Source organism: Ahaetulla prasina, chromosome 3 (genome assembly GCF_028640845.1).
Source record: "Ahaetulla prasina isolate Xishuangbanna chromosome 3, ASM2864084v1, whole genome shotgun sequence".
Classification (NCBI taxonomy): domain Eukaryota; kingdom Metazoa; phylum Chordata; class Lepidosauria; order Squamata; family Colubridae; genus Ahaetulla; species Ahaetulla prasina.
Window position 1 is genome coordinate 14,910,643 of NC_080541.1, and position 19,717 is coordinate 14,930,359.

Below are 19,717 nucleotides of genomic sequence, written 5' to 3' on the forward strand. Positions count from 1 at the left end.
TCCATCCAGCCACCTCGTTCTCTGTCATCCCCTTCTTCTTTTGCCCTCAATCTTTCCCAGCATTCGGCTCTTCTCCAGGGAGTCCTTCCTTCCCATGAGGTGGCCAAAGTATTTGAGTTTCCTCTTCAGGTTCTGGCCTTCTAAAGAGCAGTCAGGGTTGATCTCCTCTAGGACTGACTTGTTTGTTCGCCTTGCTGTCCAAGGGACTCGCAGGAATCTTCTCCAGCCCCATAGTTCAAAGCCCTCAAAAAAATAATTGTTTACCACTATGGTTGGGTAGATTTTTGTCTCTATTTTTTTTACCCAAACTGAAGACGTCCTCATTTGTTCTCATTCTGTTTGTCTTCAGAACTTGTCTTGAGAGAGGGAGAGAGGAGAGAGAGAGAGAGAGAGAGAGAAGGAGAGAGTGACAGAAAGAGAAGGAGGGAAGAGAGGGAGAGACAGAGAGGACAGAGAGAGGGAGGGAGAGACAGAAAGAAGGAGAGAGAGAGAAGGAGAGAGAGACAGAGAGAAGGAGAGAGAGAGAGACAAAGAGACAGACAGAGACAGAGAAGGAGAAAGACAGAGAGAGAGAATGAGAGAGAGAGACAAAGAGAGAGACAGACAGAGAGAGGAGAGAGAATGGCTCATATCTAAATGGTTGTCCACTAGGACTCCATGTAGCTCTTGTTAGCTAGCCATACCCGAACCCAGGCTACTTACATACTAGGTAGATCAGGGGTCGGTTCTACTTACCTTTACTGTTGGTTTGCAATGGGGCCGCAGGCGCGCTTGCGTTGCTCACGCGTGTGCACTTGCATCGCTCACACACATGCACTTCTGCACATGCACAGAAGCTTCCTGATGACATCCGGGTCAGTGGGTGGAGCCTCCCACCGGTTTTACTATCAGTTCTTGCGAACCAGTCCGAACCAGGGGCAACCCACCACTAAGGTAGATGTATTAACCTCTAAGCCACGGGCTCTCCTCGCTTTGTCAGCTATACCAGGGGAGAGAGATTAAGTGTTTTTTATCAGGGACGGAGCTATACTGCTTCTGCTTCCGCCTTTCAGCCCCAATCCAGAAGCCTTCACTGGCAGTTGCTTTCGCCACAAACTAGTTTTGTGTTAAATTTATATTTACCGATACAGAAATAAAGGGAGACGAGTATAGATCTGTTTCAAGCTATGTAATAATAATAATAATAATAATAATAACAACAACAACAACAACAACAACAACAGAGTTGGAAGGGACCTTGGAGGTCTTCTAGTCCAACCCCCTGCCCAGGCAGAAAACCCTACACCATTTCAGACAAATGGTTATCCAACATTTTCTTAAAAATTTCCAGTGTTGGAGCATTTACAACTTCTGGAGGCAAGTTGTACCACTGATTAATTGTTCTAACTGTCAGGAAATTTCTCCTTAGTTCTGTCCTTGATTAGTTTCCACCCATTGCTTCTTGTTCTACCCTCAGTTGCTTTGGAGAATAGTTTGACTCCCTCTTCTTTGTGGCAACCCCTGAGATATCGGAACACTGCTATCATGTCTCCCCTAGTCCTTCTTTTCATTAAACTAGACATACCGAGTTCCTGCAACTGTTCTTCATATGTTTTAGCCTCCAGTCCGCTAATCATCTTTGTTGCTCTTCTCTGCACTCTTTCTAGAGTCTCGACATCTTTTTTACATCGTGGCGACCAAAACTGAATGCAATATTCCAAGTGTGGCCTTACCAAGGCATTATAAAGTGGTATTAATACTTCACGTGATCTTGATTCTATCCCTCTGTTTACGGAGCCCAGAACTGTGTTGGCTTTTTTGGCAGCTGCTGCACACTCCTGGCTCATATCTAAATGGTTGTCCACTAGGACTCCATGTAGCTCTTGTTAGCTAGCCATACCTGAACCCAGGCTACTTACATATTAGGTAGATCAGGGGTCGGTTCTACTTACCTTTACTATTGGTTTGCAATGGGGCCGCAGGTGCGCTTGCGTCGCTCACGCATGTGCACTTGCATCACTCACACACATGCGCTTCTGCACATGCACAGAAGCTTCCTGATGACATCCGGATCAGTGGGCGGAGCCTCCCGCCAGTTTTACTATCAGTTCTTGTGAACCAGTCCGAACCAGGGGCAACCCACCACTAAGGTAGATGTATTAACCTCTAAGCCACGGGCTCTCCTCGCTTTGTCAGCTATACCAGGGGAGAGAGAGGGAGGGAGAGAGAGAGAGAGAGAGAGAGAGAGAGAGAGAGAGAGAGAGAGAGAGAGAGAGAGAGAGAGAGAGGGAGAGAGATTAAGTGTTTTTTATCAGGGCAACCTGGTCTACACAATATGGGTCGGAGCATACTGCTTCCGCTTTCGCCTTTCAGCCCCAATCCAGAAGCCTTCACTGGCAGTTGCTTTCGCCACAAACTAGTTTTGTGTTAAATTTATATTTACCGATACAGAAATAAAGGGAGACGAGTATAGATCTGTTTCAAGCTATGTAATAATAAACAACAACAACAACAGAGTTGGAAGGGACCTTGGAGGTCTTCTAGTCCAACCCCCTGCCCAGGCAGGAAACCCTACACCATTTCAGACAAATGGTTATCCAACATTTTCTTAAAAATTTCCAGTGTTGGAGCATTTACAACTTCTGGAGGCAAGTTGTACCACTGATTAATTGTTCTAACTGTCAGGAAATTTCTCCTTAGTTCTAAATTGCATCTCTCCTTGATTAGTTTCCACCCATTGCTTCTTATTCTACCCTCAGGTGCTTTGGAAAATAGTTTGACTCCCTCTTCTTTGTGGCAACCCCTGAGATATCGGAACACTGCTATCATGTCTCCCCTAGTCCTTCTTTTCATTAAACTAGACATACCAGTTCATACCAGTTCATACCAGTTCATACCAGTTCATACCAGTTCATACCAGTTCATACCAGGCGAACTGATAGTTGTGACCTGTGAGTGGGCCCACCTACTCATCCCGGCGCTATGCCATCTTATTTAGCTGTGTTCTTTTAAACCACATGGATGCATGCAAGTGCACATACAAGCAAAGTGCATGCACAGAAAGCCGTGTGCACGCTCAAATTTTCGGTGCTGGGGTGAACCGGTTGTTAAATTATGTGAAGCCCACCTCTGGCTTTAGAGGTGCTGGAGATAAATGTACATTCAAACTTGCAAGATTCTCTTAATCCTATAATAATCCTATGGCAATATAGTAGGATTTGTTCATCTGGGAACGCTTCCTGCCTGGACTACCTAACAAGGCTAAAATCAAGTTTGCAAGACAAGAGATTTATTTCTCCCCTATCACCTTTACAGTCCCAGAAACTAAAGTGGGTCCCTCTTTAGAGATTGGACAGCCATTTGTCTGAAACAGGAATAAGGTTTTCCTGCCTGAGCAGAAGGTTGGACTAGAAGACCTCCAAGGTCCCTTCCAATTTTGTTATTCTGTGACCCTTATGAGATATTTGCCATGCCCACGTTCCTTCTGCAGGCAAGTTGTACCACTGATTAATTGTTCTAACTGTCAGGAAATTTCTCCTTAGTTCTAAGTTGCTTCTCCTTGATTAGTTTCCACCCATTGCTTCTTGTTCTACCCTCAGGTGCTTTGGAGAACAGTTTGACTCCTCTTCTTTGTGGCAACCCCTGAGATATTGGAACACTGCTATCATGTCTCCCCTAGTCCTTCTTTTCATTAAACTAGACATACCAGTTCATACCAGTTCATACCAGTTCATACCAGTTCATACCAGTTCATACCAGTTCATACCAGTTCATACCAGTTCATACCAGTTCATACCAGTTCATACCAGTTCATACCAGTTCATACCAGTTCATACCAGTTCATACCAGTTCATACCAGTTCATACCAGTTCATACCAGTTCATACCAGTTCATACCAGTTCATACCAGTTCATACCAGTTCATACCAGTTCATACCAGTTCATACCAGTTCATACCAGTTCATACCAGTTCATACCAGTTCATACCAGTTCATACCAGTTCATACCAGTTCATACCAGTTCATACCAGTTCATACCAGTTCATACCAGTTCATACCAGTTCATACCAGTTCATACCAGTTCATACCAGTTCATACCAGTTCATACCAGTTCATACCAGTTCATACCAGTTCATACCAGTTCATACCAGTTCATACCAGTTCATACCAGTTCATACCAGTTCATACCAGTTCATACCAGGCGAACTGATAGTTGTGACCTGTGAGTGGGCCCACCTACTCACCCCGGCGCTATGCCATCTTATTTAGCTGTGTTTTTTTAAACCACGTGGATGCGTGCAAGTGCACATACAAGCCAAGTGCATGCACAGAAAGCCGTGTGCACGCTCAAATTTTCGGTGCTGGGGCGAACCGGTTGTTAAATTATGTGAAGCCCACTTCTGGCTTTAGAGGTGATGGAGATAAATGTACATTCAAACTTGCAAGATTCTGTTAATCCTATAATAATCCTATGACAATATAGTAGGATTTGTTCATCTGGGAACGCTTCCTGTTTGGACTACCTAACAAGGCTAAAATCAAGTTTGCAAGACAAGAGATTTATTTCTCCCCTATCACTTTTACAGTCCCAGAAACTAAAGTGGGTCCCTCTTTAGAGATTGGACAGCCATTTGTCTGAAACAGGAATAAGGTTTTCCTGCCTGAGCAGAAAGTTGGACTAGAAGACCTCCAAGGTCCCTTCCAATTTTGTTATTCTGTGACCCTTATGAGATATTTGCCATGCCCACGTTCCTTCTGCAGGCTATGTTGCTGCTTATCGAACCTTTACCCTGGCTGTGAATCTTCAACAGATTAACAGAGTTGAAATGGACCTTGTAGGTCATCAACCCTCCCGCCCAAACAAGAGACTCTACACCATTTCTGACTGATGGCAGTCTAGTCTCTTCTTGAAAGCCTCCAGTGATGAAGCTCCCACAACTTCCGAAGGCAATTTCTGTTCCATGGGTTCATTGTTCTCACTGTCAGAAAGTTCCTCCTTATTTCTAGGTTGAATCTCTCCTTGGTCAGTTTCCATCCATTATTCCTTGTCTGGCCTTCAGGTGCTTTGGAAAACAGCTTGACCCCCTCCTTTCTATGGTAGCCCCTCAAGTATTAGACACTGCTATCATGTCTCCCCTGGTCCTTCTCTCCACTAGAGTCTTCCTTCCACCTCCAGAGATGGAGGTCCATTTCTCCTGTCTCCCAGAGTCCCATGTACCATTACAGGAACAAAGTCAGGATGCAAAGTCACATTAAAAAGAGCTCATCTTTTTCCTGCAAGGTTGGAAAAATCCACTTTGTAGATCAACATCAGAGGTGGGTTTCAGCAGGTTCTGACCAGTTCTGGAGAACCAGTAGTGGAAATTTTGAGTAGTTCAGAGAACAGGTAAATACGACCTCTGGCTGGCCCCGTCCCCATCTATTCTCTGCCTCCTGAGTCCCGGCTGATCGGGAGGAAATGGGGATTTTGCAGTAACCTTCCCCTGCCACGCCTACCAAGCCACGCCCACCAAGCCACGCCCACAGAATCGGTAGTAAAAAAATTTGAAACCCACCACTGATCTACATGGATACACAGCTGAAAGCAGGAACATGTTTAGCAATTCTAATAAGATACCTGCATGAAAGACTCACCCATGCTCAAATCTGATGTTCATATAGGGTTCATTGTTATTCATTATTCCGCTTTAAATGTCTGTGCTTGTGTCTTTTACGATGTGTAAACTCCACCCGTTGGTGCTGTCGTGTGGAAAATTTGACTGAAATCAGGCTTAACGGTTAGGAGCAAATGGCGCTGTTAAAATAGTAGTGATACTTTGTCCCAGTATTGTTCAAGGGCTTCCCTTTATACATGGGATAGGTGAAATCTATAGGGTCTGTGCAAATATGCTGAAGTGCACAATCTTCTTTGTGGCTATGAAGCATAACTTTTTAAGGTCAGGAGTGGGGAGGGGGGAAATCAAGGAACTGTGGATCACAGCGAAGTGTGTTTCCAAGGGAGAACTGCAGTGGAAGGACAATACTGAAATAGTGTGATTTTTAGGGTCAGTGTTGTTGTTACTGTTGTTTCTGTAGTTCAAATGTCAGATCTCATCATTTATTACTGGTGGCTATGGAGATTCTCAGTCATCCAGGTCATGGCTGTCCCAAAAGTGTATCATCATTCTGTCTATCATCAATTTATTACTATATCTATCTATCTATTTCTATCATCTATATCATCTCTCTGTCTCTCATATATATATATATATATATATATTTGTTTTCTGAGGTTTTCGCGGGTGTTTGTATGTAGGTCTTTGGTTATTCGGGTTTTCTCCCGCATAAAATTGGAAGTGTCTTGGCGACGTTTGACGAAGTCTCATTCGTCATCTTCAGGCTTCAGCCGTGCTCCCAGAAGCACGAAGCTGAAGCCTGAAGATGACGAATGAGACTTCGTCAAACGCCGCCAAGACACTTCCAATTTTACGGAGAAAACCCGAATAACCAAAGACCTACATATATATATATATATATATATATATATATATATATATATATATATATATATATATATATATATATATATGTTTTCTGAGGTTTTCGCGGGTGTTTGTATGTAGGTCTTTGGTTAATTATAAATTGGTTAAAAATACCAGAACTATCACCAAAACTGAACACTTTAACAACAGAATAATCAGAGAAGCCATCGAGATAGAAAAACGCCCACACAGCATGAATAAACGAGATGATACCTCCCGCCTACCAGCCATTTGGAAACCCGCCCTTTATCGACAAACGAGTCCCTAACATGAAGAATGACGCAAGACTCACACTCGTGAGTGCCAACAGCATGTCACCACCACACATCCATACAGAAAGCAAACTCAAACCCACACTGATAATGAAGCACGACCACGGACCAGAAGCCAGACCGCATCTGCATCATTAGCCATTTCAAACCCCTCCAATCCATACATGCAGCAGACTGACACCCACCATGAAGATGAAGCACGACCACAAACGCGAAGCCAAACAACAGCAATGCAACTCACCAATTCAAATCCCCCTGCATCTCAAACCAACCTAGCACAACTAAGCCCCCCCACAACAGAACACACCCCCAGCCAATCAGAGCACAGCCAACCCCACCATCCAATTAGAGCACAGCCAAACTCCCAACCAATCAGAACACACCTCCACCCAATCAGAACACAGCCAAGCTCCCAACCAATCAGTTCAAACCCCCACTAGCAGTTAAAAGGAAGAAACAGCAGCGATCATACATTTCTCTTTCTCTTCAAATCTCATTCGTCATCTTCAGGCTTCAGCTTCGTGCTTCTGGGAGCAATTGCTGAAGCCCAATTGATTGCTCCCAGAAGCACGAAGCTGAAGCCTGAAGATGACGAATGAGACTTCGTCGAAACGTCGCCAAGACACTTCAAATTTTACGCGGGAGAAAACCCGAATAACCAAAGACCTACATATATATATATATGTAGATATACATTTTTTTAAAAAAAATCTATCTATCATCTATCTCTTTATATATATCATCCTTCTATCTATCTATCTATCTATCTATCTATCTATCTATCTATCTATCTATCTATCTATCTATCTATCATCTTCTATGTAATTTACTGTAATTTATATGCTTCCCATCTCACTCTGAAAAACAAATAACTCTGGTTATTCATATAAGAACATGGAGAATCTGCCAGGTCATAGCATCTCCAATTACACAAATAATCAGGAAGCCAGCTAGAAATATTGCATAAACGTTGCACAAGGGTTAAAACCGTGATCCTGCCCGCTTCCCAATACACAACCAGAGCACACATATGAGTGCTGCCAGCGCATGGACACACTCCTACACATTCCCAGAAGGTTCCTGCATAGATCTTTGTGCGCTGAAGTTTGAAGGTCTGGGCAAAGGTTCAGGGTGCATTCAGTAGAAGGTATTGAGAAATTCCTACAGGTCAGGAACTTCAGGAAGTTGCCTCAATACAGTATATTTGTAAGCACTTTCCCTTGATCATATTTGTACAGATAGTCCTCGACTTATAACCATTCGTTTACTGACCATTCCAGAGCTACAACAACACTGAGAAAAAGTGACTGGTTTTCCCACTGATGACTGTTGCAGCATCCCAGAGTCACATGATCAAAATTCAGGCTGGTGGCACCTGGCACGTATTTTGTGACATGCAATCACCTTTTGTAAGCCTCCCCACCTGGTTTCTAAGAAGCAAAGGCAATGGGAGAAGTCTGCTTTGCTTAATGGGTCCCTTAACAGCTGCAGCGATTCACTTAACAGCAGAAGGTCATAAAATGGAGGCAAAACTCACTTCATCATTAACCCTTAACCGTCACCTAGCAATGGAAATGTTGGATAGTTGGAAGTTGAGGGCTGCCTGTAACCCTTCTAGAGAACTATGCAAGCAAGTTAGGTAGCTATCTGGAATTAATTAATAATTAATTAATTAATTAATTAATTAATTTAGAAGCCACCCATCTCGTTCACAGAGTGACTGTCTGCCCAAAGATCTTGCATTAAGTCCAAGGCTTGTTCCCACCAGTGCAGACTCTGTGTGCATGCTCACAGAGAGGTTTAGAAAGAGTCAGCCTTGACCAGATAGGTAAATCATCTAAAATGCTTCGAGAAAGGACCATAATACACAGCCCTGGAAAACATTGACTTGATGTGCAATGAAAGTACGCTCAGGCCTGTCTATGATCAAAGTCAAAGGATGTTTTTTGTCTCTGTCTTGTTTCAAGACTGTCGATGCACAGAATCTGCTTCGGATAGATTCTTCTTACTTGGGGCAAACTACTGCATAGAAACAGGGAGCACACTTCACACTCCTAGCACTGATGATGTTACCTAGTCAGGTAATGAAACATCTGGAAGCAAACCCCAAAGTTCAGAGAGCACCAGAGTTTTTAATTAGAGTAGAGTAGAGTAGAGTAGAGTAGGGTAGGGTAGGGTAGAATAGAATAGAATAGAATAGAACAGAACAGAACAGAACAGAACAGGGTAGGGTAGGGTAGGGTAGGGTAGGGTAGAGTAGAATAGAATAGAAATAGAGTAGAGTAGAGTAGAGTAGAGTAGAATAGAATAGAATAGAATAGAATAGAATAGAATAGAATAGAATAGAATAGAATAGAATAGAATAGAATAGAATTCTTTACTGGCCAAGTGTGATTGAACACACAAGGAATTTGTCTTTGGTGCATATGCTCTCAGTGTAAATAAAGAAAAATAAAATACATTCATCAAGAATCATAAGATACAACACTTAGTGATAGTCATAGGTTACTAATAAGCAATCAAATCGTACTAGGAAACAAATAAAACAATATAAATTATAATTTATAAACAATATAAATTATATACAAGCAACATGGTTATAGCCGTAAGTGGGAAGAGATAGGTACTAGGAAGGATGAGAAGAAGAATAGTAATACAGTCTTAGTAAATAATCTGACAGTGTTGTGGGAATTATTTGTTTAGCAGAGTGATGGCATTCAGGGGAAAAGCTGGCCTTGTGTCTAATTGTTCTGGTGTGCAGTGCCCTATAGCGTTATTGTTTCCAGGGTAGGGCAGATATGTCAGCATGAATCCCTCCAAATGACTGATCACAGATTTGGAGTGCTGTAGCCAGTTCTAATGTGGAAACAGTCCTTTTCTTCCTGGGATCATGTGTTCAGGTTCATCATACTCCTTTATAACATGAGCCATGGTGGTGCAGTGGTTAGAATGCAGTATTACAGGCTACTTCTGCTGACTGCTGGTTGCTTGCAGTTCGGCAGTTCAAGTGTCATTGGCTCAAGGTTGACTCAGGCTCCCATCCTTCCAAGGTCAGTAAAATGAGGACCCAGATGATTGGGGGGGGGGCAATATGCTGACTCTGTAAACTGCTTAGAGATGGCTGTAAAGCACTGTGAAGTCTAAGTACTAAGTGTGATTGCTAATTGGATAAGAAAAAGCCCATGATAGGTGTCCTGCTTTTAACAACATTTCAGTGAATTTCATAGGATAACCCAACTGGGTCTAGGACAACTCACTCCTGCAAACTTACTGTGGCCAACTCACTGCAGGACAACTCGCCATCACCAACTTGCTGCAGGACAAGAATTACACTAATATTGAACTAATATTGAAGAAAAGGGAATAGAATCATTCAAGAAAGGATGCAAAAGGCGAGACAAAAGGAAATGCAAATGACAAAAATTAAAGTAATTATTTTAAATAATTAAGTTGAATTGTTGAATTGTCCTGCAGCGAATCACCCCATGGCAAGGTATCTTTCGGCAATTTGGCCATGATGAGTTCATCATGACAAGTTGGCTGCAATGAGTTCACCATGGTGAGTCGCCAACGGTGAGTTTACCATGGCAAGTTGGCCATGATGAGTTCATCATGACAAGTTGGCTGCAATGAGTTCACCATGGTGAGTTACCCATGATGAGATGGCCATGATGAGTTCACCATGACAAGTTGGCTGCAATGAGTTCACCATGGTGAATCGCCAACGGTGAGTTCACCATGGCAAGTTGGCCATGATGAGTTCATCATGACAAGTTGGCCGTGATGAGTTCACCATGGTGAGTTGCCCATGGTGAGTTCATCATGGAAAGTTGGCTGCAATGAGTTCACCATGGTGAGTTACCCATGATGAGATGGCCATGATGAGTTCACCATGACAAGTTGGCTGCAATGAGTTCACCATGGTGAATCGCCAACGGTGAGTTCACCATGGCAAGTTGGCCATGATGAGTTCATCATGACAAGTTGGCCGTGATGAGTTCACCATGGTGAGTTGCCCATGGTGAGTTCATCATGGAAAGTTGGCTGCAATGAGTTCACCATGGTGTTGCCCATGGTGAGTTACCCATGATGAGATGGCCATGATGAGTTCACCATGACAAGTTGGCTGCAATGAGTTCACCATGGTGAATTGCCAACGGTGAGTTCACCATGGCAAGTTGGCCATGATGAGTTCATCATGACAAGTTGGCTGCAATGAGTTCACCATGGTGAGTCGCCAACGGTGAGTTTACCATGGCAAGTTGGCCATGATGAGTTCATCATGACAAGTTGGCTGCAATGAGTTCACCATGGTGAGTTACCCATGATGAGATGGCCATGATGAGTTCACCATGACAAGTTGGCTGCAATGAGTTCACCATGGTGAATCGCCAACGGTGAGTTCACCATGGCAAGTTGGCCATGATGAGTTCATCATGACAAGTTGGCTGTGATGAGTTCACCATGGTGAGTTGCCCATGGTGAGTTCATCATGGAAAGTTGGCTGCAATGAGTTCACCATGGTGAGTTACCCATGATGAGATGGCCATGATGAGTTCACCATGACAAGTTGGCTGCAATGAGTTCACCATGGTGAATCGCCAACGGTGAGTTCACCATGGCAAGTTGGCCATGATGAGTTCATCATGACAAGTTGGCCGTGATGAGTTCACCATGGTGAGTTGCCCATGGTGAGTTCATCATGGAAAGTTGGCTGCAATGAGTTCACCATGGTGTTGCCCATGGTGAGTTACCCATGATGAGATGGCCATGATGAGTTCACCATGACAAGTTGGCTGCAATGAGTTCACCATGGTGAATTGCCAACGGTGAGTTCACCATGGCAAGTTGGCCATGATGAGTTCATCATGACAAGTTGGCTGCAATGAATTCACCATGGTGAATCGCCAACGGTGAGTTCACCATGGCAAGTTTTCTTTTATGTACACTGAGAGCATATGCACCAAGACAAATTCCTTGTGTGTCCAATCACACTTGGCCAATAAAATAAAATTCTATTCTATTCTAATTCTATTCATGACAAGTTGGCTGCAATGAGTTCACCATGGTGAATCACCAACGGTGAGTTCACCATGACAAGTTGGCCATGATGAGTTCATCATGACAAGTTGGCTGCAATGAGTTCACCATGGTGAGTTCACCATGGTGAGTTGCCCATGGTGAGTGCACCATGGCGAGTTGGCCATGATGAATTCACCATGGCAAGTTGGCCGTGATGAGTTCACCATGGTGAGTTGCCCATGGTGAGTTTATCATGGAAAGTTGGCCGGAATGAGTTCACCATGACAAGTTGGGCCTTGCAAGTTCACCATGACAAGTTGGCCACGGTGAGTTCACCATGATAAATTGGCCATGGTGAGTTATCCCATTCCATACCCAACTTCATTCTCTTTTTTAAAGGGATGAATGGCAAGATGAATGTTAAGCAGACAAATCAAGAGGCTCAATGCCGCTTAGAAAAGATGCCACCCTGAGAGTTTGCTTGTTCTTCTCGGATGTCCTTTGCTAGCTGAGCCTCCTCCCCCTCCTCCTAAAATGTTCAGATGGCTGGATGAATGAATTGCATGGGATGCCGTTTAACAATTTGCAATGCAACATGATCATTTTGAAAAGAACAGAACATTTTGCATTTTTTTTAACCCACAAGGGGACTAGCCGGTTTATTCTTTTTGCATGTGCTTTCCCCTAGACTCTGGCTGCCCTAACAAGAAATTCAATAAATCTGCTTCCAAACCATCTTGCACAAGCTTTGCATGTCCAGTCTGGGCCTGAGGAAATTAACAAGCGAATAGAACACACCATCGACTTGCGGAGTGGCGATAAGTTGCGAAGAGAGCATATCAAGCCTTTTTCCCTGATGTTTAAAGACTCTGGCCTGGAACATAAGGTAGCTGGGTCTTGATAGATTGACTTTTGCCATCTCAGATTGACTTGCAGTGACCGTTGATTAGCAAAGACCAAATGGTGGTGGGTTTCACTTCTAAATTTCCCCCTTCCCTTTCTTCCCACCTTTCAAAGATGGAGTTATTAAGATTCCTTCAGACACGAAGGGTGCAGATCCTGAGATTTGGGATCTGTGGGCAGCTCCTGAAAGCTTAATGGAAGCTGAAAGCTCCCACCACACGTTGCCTCCAGACGTCTTGGATGGGATCAGAGGAGGAAAACTGAAAAATATGGAAGGTGTGGTGGTCAGCAGTTTTAATAAATTACAGTTTAGTTAAATCAGATGTAGGGTTTTCCTTTTTTTCCCCAGGGACAATTTTATCCCTCTTTGTCATCAGCAGGTGACCTCCAGAGGCCCTAGGAAAAGTTGCACATGCTTAGCTAGGTCAGATAAAGACTTAGCTAGGTCAGATAAAGACTTAAGAGATGCCTTTGCACAGCAGGTGAAACTTAGAGTGATAGATTGAGGTGGAGGTGGACAGCCATTTGTCCAGGATGGTGTAGGGTGGAAGTAGAGGTGGACGAGGAGGTGCAGTGGTGGGATTCAGCCGGTTCACACCACTTTGGGAGAACCAGTTGTTAACTTTCCGAGCAGTTTGGAAAACTGGTTGTTGGGAGAAATTATTAGGGCAGAGAACCGGTTGTTAAATTACTTGAATCCCACCACTGAGGAGGTGGAAATGGAAATGGAGGTGGAGGTAGAGATGGAGGAGGAGACAGAAAGAGAGAGTTAGAGAGAGTCAGAGAAAGAGACAAAGAGATGCAGAGTGAGATGCAGAAAGAGGGTGATAGACCTTTTGTGCAACAGTGCAACATGTTTGGTTACTTATAGTTTCATCTATGGCAGGGGTGTCAAACACAAGGCCCAGGGGCCAGATCCGGACTGCGGGGTGCTTAGATCTGACCCTCCCTGAAAACAATGAAGGACTGGCCCGCAATGCCTCTGCCAGCGAAAACAGAGCTTGGGTGGCAGAGGGTTGCAGGAAACCGTCGCAGCCAGAAAGGGAGCTCGGGAGCCCGTTTTTACTGGCAGAGTGCTCAGGCCGCCTCAGGCATCCCCATCACCCAGTGATGTCGAGCTGGCCACACCCACCATGGCCACGCCCCCCCTGTCACCCCCCCAAAGTTCAAACACAACCTGGATGCAGCCCTCAACGAAATTGAGTTTGACACCCCTGATCTATGGTGCGAACCCCAAAATGGTATACAGATCATCTTTTGACTTCCAACCATCCATTCAGTGGGCCGTTTTGACGTTACAGCGGCACTGAAAAAAAACGTGACTTGACAACTGGTCCTTACACTTACAACCGTTGCGGCATTCCCCATGTTATGCGACCCGAATTCGGGGGCGTGACAGATGGCGTGTTTTTACGACGGTTGCAGCATCCCAGGGTCATGGGGTTGCCGTTGGCAACTTTCTCGGCCATCTCCTGGCAAGCAAAATCCATGGCATTAAGCTGGATTTGCTTAACTACTTCATGAGTCACGTGAGAACGGCAGTGATTCGTTTAACGACTGTGGGGGGAAAAGGTGGTAAGATTGGGGGCAACTGACTTGTCATTGTGGAAAAAGGAACCCAGGAGAGAGGCCATGGGTAAGTGAAAGAGTGGGAGCTTCAGGGAAGCAAAGGTACCACAGATGAGACCACCTAAACATCTGACGTACTACCTTATTCTTGCGTCTCCTTGCCATTATTACAATTTCTGTCATTTCATTTGGATAAACAATCACACTTACAAGTTTATGGTTTCCTCATTTCTTCTTTACTTCTTGGTCTCATTTAGAATAGAATAGAATAGAATAGAATAGAATAGAATAGAATAGAATAGAATAGAATAGAATAGAATAGAATAGAATAGAATAGAATAGAATTTTTTTTATTGGCCAAGTGTGATTGGACACACAAGGAATTTGTCTTGGTGCATAGGCTCTCAGTGGACATAAAAGAAATAGAATAGAATAGAATAGAATAGAATAGAATAGAATAGAATAGAATAGAATAGAATAGAATAGAATAGAATAGAATTCTTTATTGACCATGTGTGATTGACAGACAAGGAATTTGTCTTGGTGCATAGGCTCTCAGTGGACATAAAAGAAATAGAATAGAATAGAATAGAATAGAATAGAATAGAATAGAATAGAATAGAATAGAATAGAATAGAATAGAATAGAATTCTTTATTGACCATGTGTGATTGGACACACAAGGAATTTGTCTTGGTGCATATGCTCTCAGAGTACATAAAAGAAATAGAATAGAATAGAATAGAATAGAATAGAATAGAATAGAATAGAATAGAATAGAATTTTTTATTGGCCAAGTGTGATTGGACACACAAGGAATTTGTCTTGGTGCATATGCTCTCGGTGTACATAAAAGAAAAGATACATTCGTCAAGAATCATAAGGTACAATACTTAATGATAGTCATAGGGTACAAATAAACAATCAGGAAACAATCAATATCAATACAAATCGTAAGGATACAAGCAACAAAGTTACAGTCATACAGTCATAAGTGGAAGGAGAAGGGTGATGGGAACGATGAGAAGATTAATAGCAGTGCAGATTTAGTAAATAGTTTGACATATTTGAGGTGTTTTTGCTTCCCTGAAGCCCCTTCTTTTCATTTAGCCAAGGTCTGTCCCCGGGGTTCAAAAGAACAGAGAAACCAAGTTGGAAAGGACCTTGGAGGTCTTCTAGTCCAACCCCCTGCTCAAGCAGGAGACCTTACAGCCAGTGGTGGGATTCAAATAATTTAACAACCGGTTCTCTGACCTAATGACCAGCTGGGTAGGCGTGGCTCGGTGGTCATGTGACTGTGTGGGCGTGGCCAACTCAACATCACTCACGTAGATGAAGTGCTTCGCCTTAGCTGTTACAATGTAATAAGGGTTAACCCGAGAGGCAGTTTCTGTAAGCAGGACAATAAAGATTAGGCTAGAAATACCAGAATGTTACCTTCCTGCCTTCCTTACAGGATTAGCCCTGTAAAGTGGAAAAAAAGCAAAATAAGATTTCTTCCAACAACTGGTTCTTCCAAATAGGTGCAAACTGGCTGAATCCCACCACTGCTTACAGCCATCCTGGACATATGGTTGTCCAATCACATCCTAAAAACCACCAGTGATGGGGCATCCAGAATTTCTGACGGCAACACATTCCACCGATTAATTGTTCCTACTGTCAAGAAATGTCTTCTTAGTTTCAGGTTGGATCTCGCTTAGATAGGTTTCCATCCCTTTTTCTACAATTCCCCTTGTTATGAGTTCAGATACTTGAGAGACGAAGAATTGGTTGGTCTGAAAACAAGACCTCGAAGGATGAAATGAACAGGAAAGTTTGGTTGGGTGCGCATTGCGTGCTAGTCTAGACTAAGAAGATAGGAAGTTGTAGTTTATTTTGTTGGGCATGTGGTGTGGTGTGATATATGTTTTGTGGATTAGGGCATGAGGTTTAGCACGCCTGGTGAACCTAACTGCAAAGGGATGGATAAGAGAACAGCAGACTAAATAACACTGTCACAGAGCTTATATAACTATATAAATTATATATAGAGGGAGTATGAATAGTAAGAAACCAGCAAGCCAAAGTTATGGGCTGAAACATTTCTTATATCTTTAAAATGGGATACGTCACCTGGGGCTCAGGGTTATAGTAGCCCCCTAAGCACTGATTCTGAGACACCCCCAAGCACCTAAGAATATGCTGCTAAAATTTATTTATTTATTTAATTAAATTTTTATACCGCCCTTCTCCCGAAGGACTCAGGGCGGTTCACAGCCAGATAAAACAACAGTGAATAAATACAAAATAAAACAGTAATTAAAAAACTTATTAGATATGGCCCCAAGTTAAAATGTATTTAAAACAATAAAACCCACTAAATAAAATTAAAACCGAATAAAAAACATCTAAAATTCTATGCCAGTCCTGCGCGAATAAATAAATATGTCTTCAGCTCGCGGCAAAAAGTCCAAAGGTCAGGAAGTTGACGAAGTCCTGGGGGAAGTTCGTTCCAGAGGGTGGGAGCCCCCACATGCTTGGCTGACGGTACCCTGAGGAGTCCCTCCCTGTGAGAGCGCACGGGTCGATGGGAGGCAAACAGTGGCAGTAGGCGGTCCCGTAAGTAACCCGGTCCTAAGCCATGGAGCGCTTTAACGGTGGTAAGCAACACCTTGAAGTGCACCCGAAAGACCACAGGCAGCCAGTGCAGCTTATGCAGGAATGGTTTTACATGGGAGCCACGAGTAAAATACAGTGCTGAGTGGTTTATTCTCTCCTACTTTTCTTTCTTTTTCCCAAAATAAGGTTGAAAATGGGAAGAGGTTGCTACTTTCTGATTCTGTGGGTACCATCTTTTTAGAATAGAATAGATTTTTTTATTGGCCAAGTGTGATTGGACACACAACGAATTTGTCTTGGTGCATAGGCTCTCAGTGTACAGAAAAGAAAAGATATTTCATCAACAATTCTAAGGTACAACACTTAATGATAGTCATAGGGTAAAAATGTAAAGGTAAAGGTAAAGGTTCCCCTTGCACATATGTGCTAGTCATTCCCGACTCTAGGGGGCAGTGCTCATCTCCGTTTCAAAGCCGAAGAGCCAGCACTGTCCGAAGACGTCTCCGTGGTCATGTGGCCGACATGACTCAATGCCAAAGGTGCACGGAATGTGTTACCTTCCCACCAAAGGTGGTCCCTATTTTTTCTACTTGCATTTTTTATGTGCTTTCAAACTGCTAGGTTGGCAGAAGCTGGGACAAGTAATGGGAGCTTACCCCGTTACATAGCACTAGGGATTCAAACCACTGAACTGCCGACCTTTTGTTCGACAAGCTCAGCGTCTTACCCACTGCCACCGTGTCCCTATAAGTCATAGGGTACAGTGCCCTTAAATCATTTTCTAACTATTTTACAAATGAATTACACTCCTGGTGGTTGACTTTATCTTTAATATTGTTATTAGAATTGCTGAGACATTAAATCCACTTAGATCTGGGGAAGTATTCCATGAAAAGGTCTTTATTGGAATATATTACTTTCAGACACTACTATTTTTTTATTAACAATGATACAGATTTTCTTTTAAGGCCTGGATACTTGAGAGATAGAGGTTAGAACCTACTTCAAGGAATTAAGTTTTGTTTCTCCTGAGAAGAAAGAGCTTAAACACTCAGCTTGGTATTTTTTGAGGTTGTTAGTTCCGAAATTGTGTCCGACCCATTGCGACTCCATGGACAATGTTCCTCCAGGCCTTCCTGTCTTCTACCATCCTCTGGAGTCCATTTAAGCTCACGCCAACTGCTTCAGTGACTCCATCCAGCCACCTCATTCTCTGTCATCCCGTTCTTCTTTTGCCCTCAATCTTTCCCAGCATTAGGCTCTTCTCCAGTGAGTCCTTCTTTCTCATTAGGTGGCCAAAGTATTTGAGTTTCATCTTCATGGATCTGGCCTTCTAAAGAGCAGTCAGGGTTGATCTCCTCTAGAACTGACAAGGTTGGATCACCTTGCAGTCCAAGGGACTCGCAGGAGTCTTCTCCAGCACCATAGTTCAAAGGCCTCAATTCTTTGGTGCTCAGCCTTCCTGATATCTTTTAGATGACTTACATATTCCATCAATTCAGTTTGGTCAATGGTCAGGAAAGTTCAAATCCAAGCCAACCAATTTCTAAAAATCAAGACCTTTCCCATTGCCTGAGTTCCTCATCCATCCTTGAGTTGGTTAAAAACTATAGGAAATGTTCTGTCCCTATTACTGTACTCGTCCATCCTGCCTTGATTGTTCTTCTCCAATCACTGAATACCTTGGCTGTCCTTCATCTGTTGGATGCCAAAGCCTAACAGATTTGATCTTCTGGTGGACCTTGGATGACCATGATATAAGGAGGGGAGGGAAGTGTTAATTTAACTACTAGTATAGCTAAGGCTGAGTAAGCCTACTGTGTTTCCCTAAAAATAAGCCCTCCCTGAAAATATTTAACTGCATGTGCAGCCGGTCCCTGATATTTCCTCTGTCTAGGGTTAGGAAGACAGAGATGGAATCAGGTAAGATAGCAAGAGGATTCCCGTCTTGCTCCATGCACCCCAAAATAATAAGACCTCCCCAAAAGTAAGGCCAAGCACTTATTTCGGGGTTCAAAAAATATATTTATAGGAAAACACAGTATCTCATTCATAACTTGAGAAAGCGGCTCTATCCTAGAGGACATGGCAAAAAACCAGATGCTCCAAGAAAGCATTTGTAACCCTGGTTAAGTGCAGGTATGAGAAGGTACTCGATGATAGCCAGCTCTATTTAGGTTTAACAAAAATAATAGACGTGGAAGGGACCTTGGAGGCCTTCTAGTCCAACCCTCTCCTCAGTCAGGAAACTCTATACCATTCTATACCAACCCCTATACCAAGTGGCTGTCCAGTCTCTTCTTAAAAGCCTCAGGTGATGGAGTACCCACAACTTCTGAATGCAAGCCGTTCCACTGGTTAATTGTTCTCTGTTATGTCCTCCTCGCCTCCGTCCAAACGATGGCTTAATTAGCCGGCTCTTATCAGCTCTGACAGCAAAAGAGCCAGGGTCTGCCAAGAGCGCTCGTTGGCTGCCAAGACGCTGGTGAGTCACAACCTTCAGCTCTAGTCAATCCGTGGATTTGCCTGATACAAAGAGACACACCAGCTCTTGCTGCCTTTTATATCCTGTGGGGTGTGGCTCCATGACTCAGCACTTCCTAGGCCTGCCCCTCCCCTGCTTCTGTTGTTCTCTTCTCTCCTGCCTACGAAACCTGGGATTGAGCCAAGCCTGATTGCTGTCAGCTGGGTCTGCAGGCGTGGCCTGTGGGGGGGGGGAAAGAGTCAGGAGAAGGAGGCCTCGTTATCCCTTTCGCTTGGCCTGCTTCTGGCTCCTGGAGCTGATCCAGGGAGGGCGGTGCTTCCAAGGTAAGTCCTGATGGCCCTTCCCCCTCACTGTCCAAGTCACTTTCT

At 43.6% G+C, this 19,717-nt stretch overlaps 1 protein-coding gene across 3 annotated transcripts in view; it reads left to right on the forward strand.

Annotated features, from left to right (window-relative positions):
• The window catches only part of ADCY8 (adenylate cyclase 8), a 179,694-nt gene that overhangs the window by 115,628 nt on the left and 44,349 nt on the right, over nt 1–19,717 (forward strand). For 2 of the 3 annotated variants that reach the window (XM_058177076.1, XM_058177077.1), the window contains exon 8: nt 12,481–12,678. The exons of the other annotated variant lie outside the window; for it this stretch is intronic. In XM_058177076.1, coding sequence (XP_058033059.1) covers nt 12,481–12,678 — 198 coding nt within the window. The remainder of the gene's footprint in view (nt 1–12,480; nt 12,679–19,717) is intronic. 3 annotated transcript variants of the gene reach the window in all.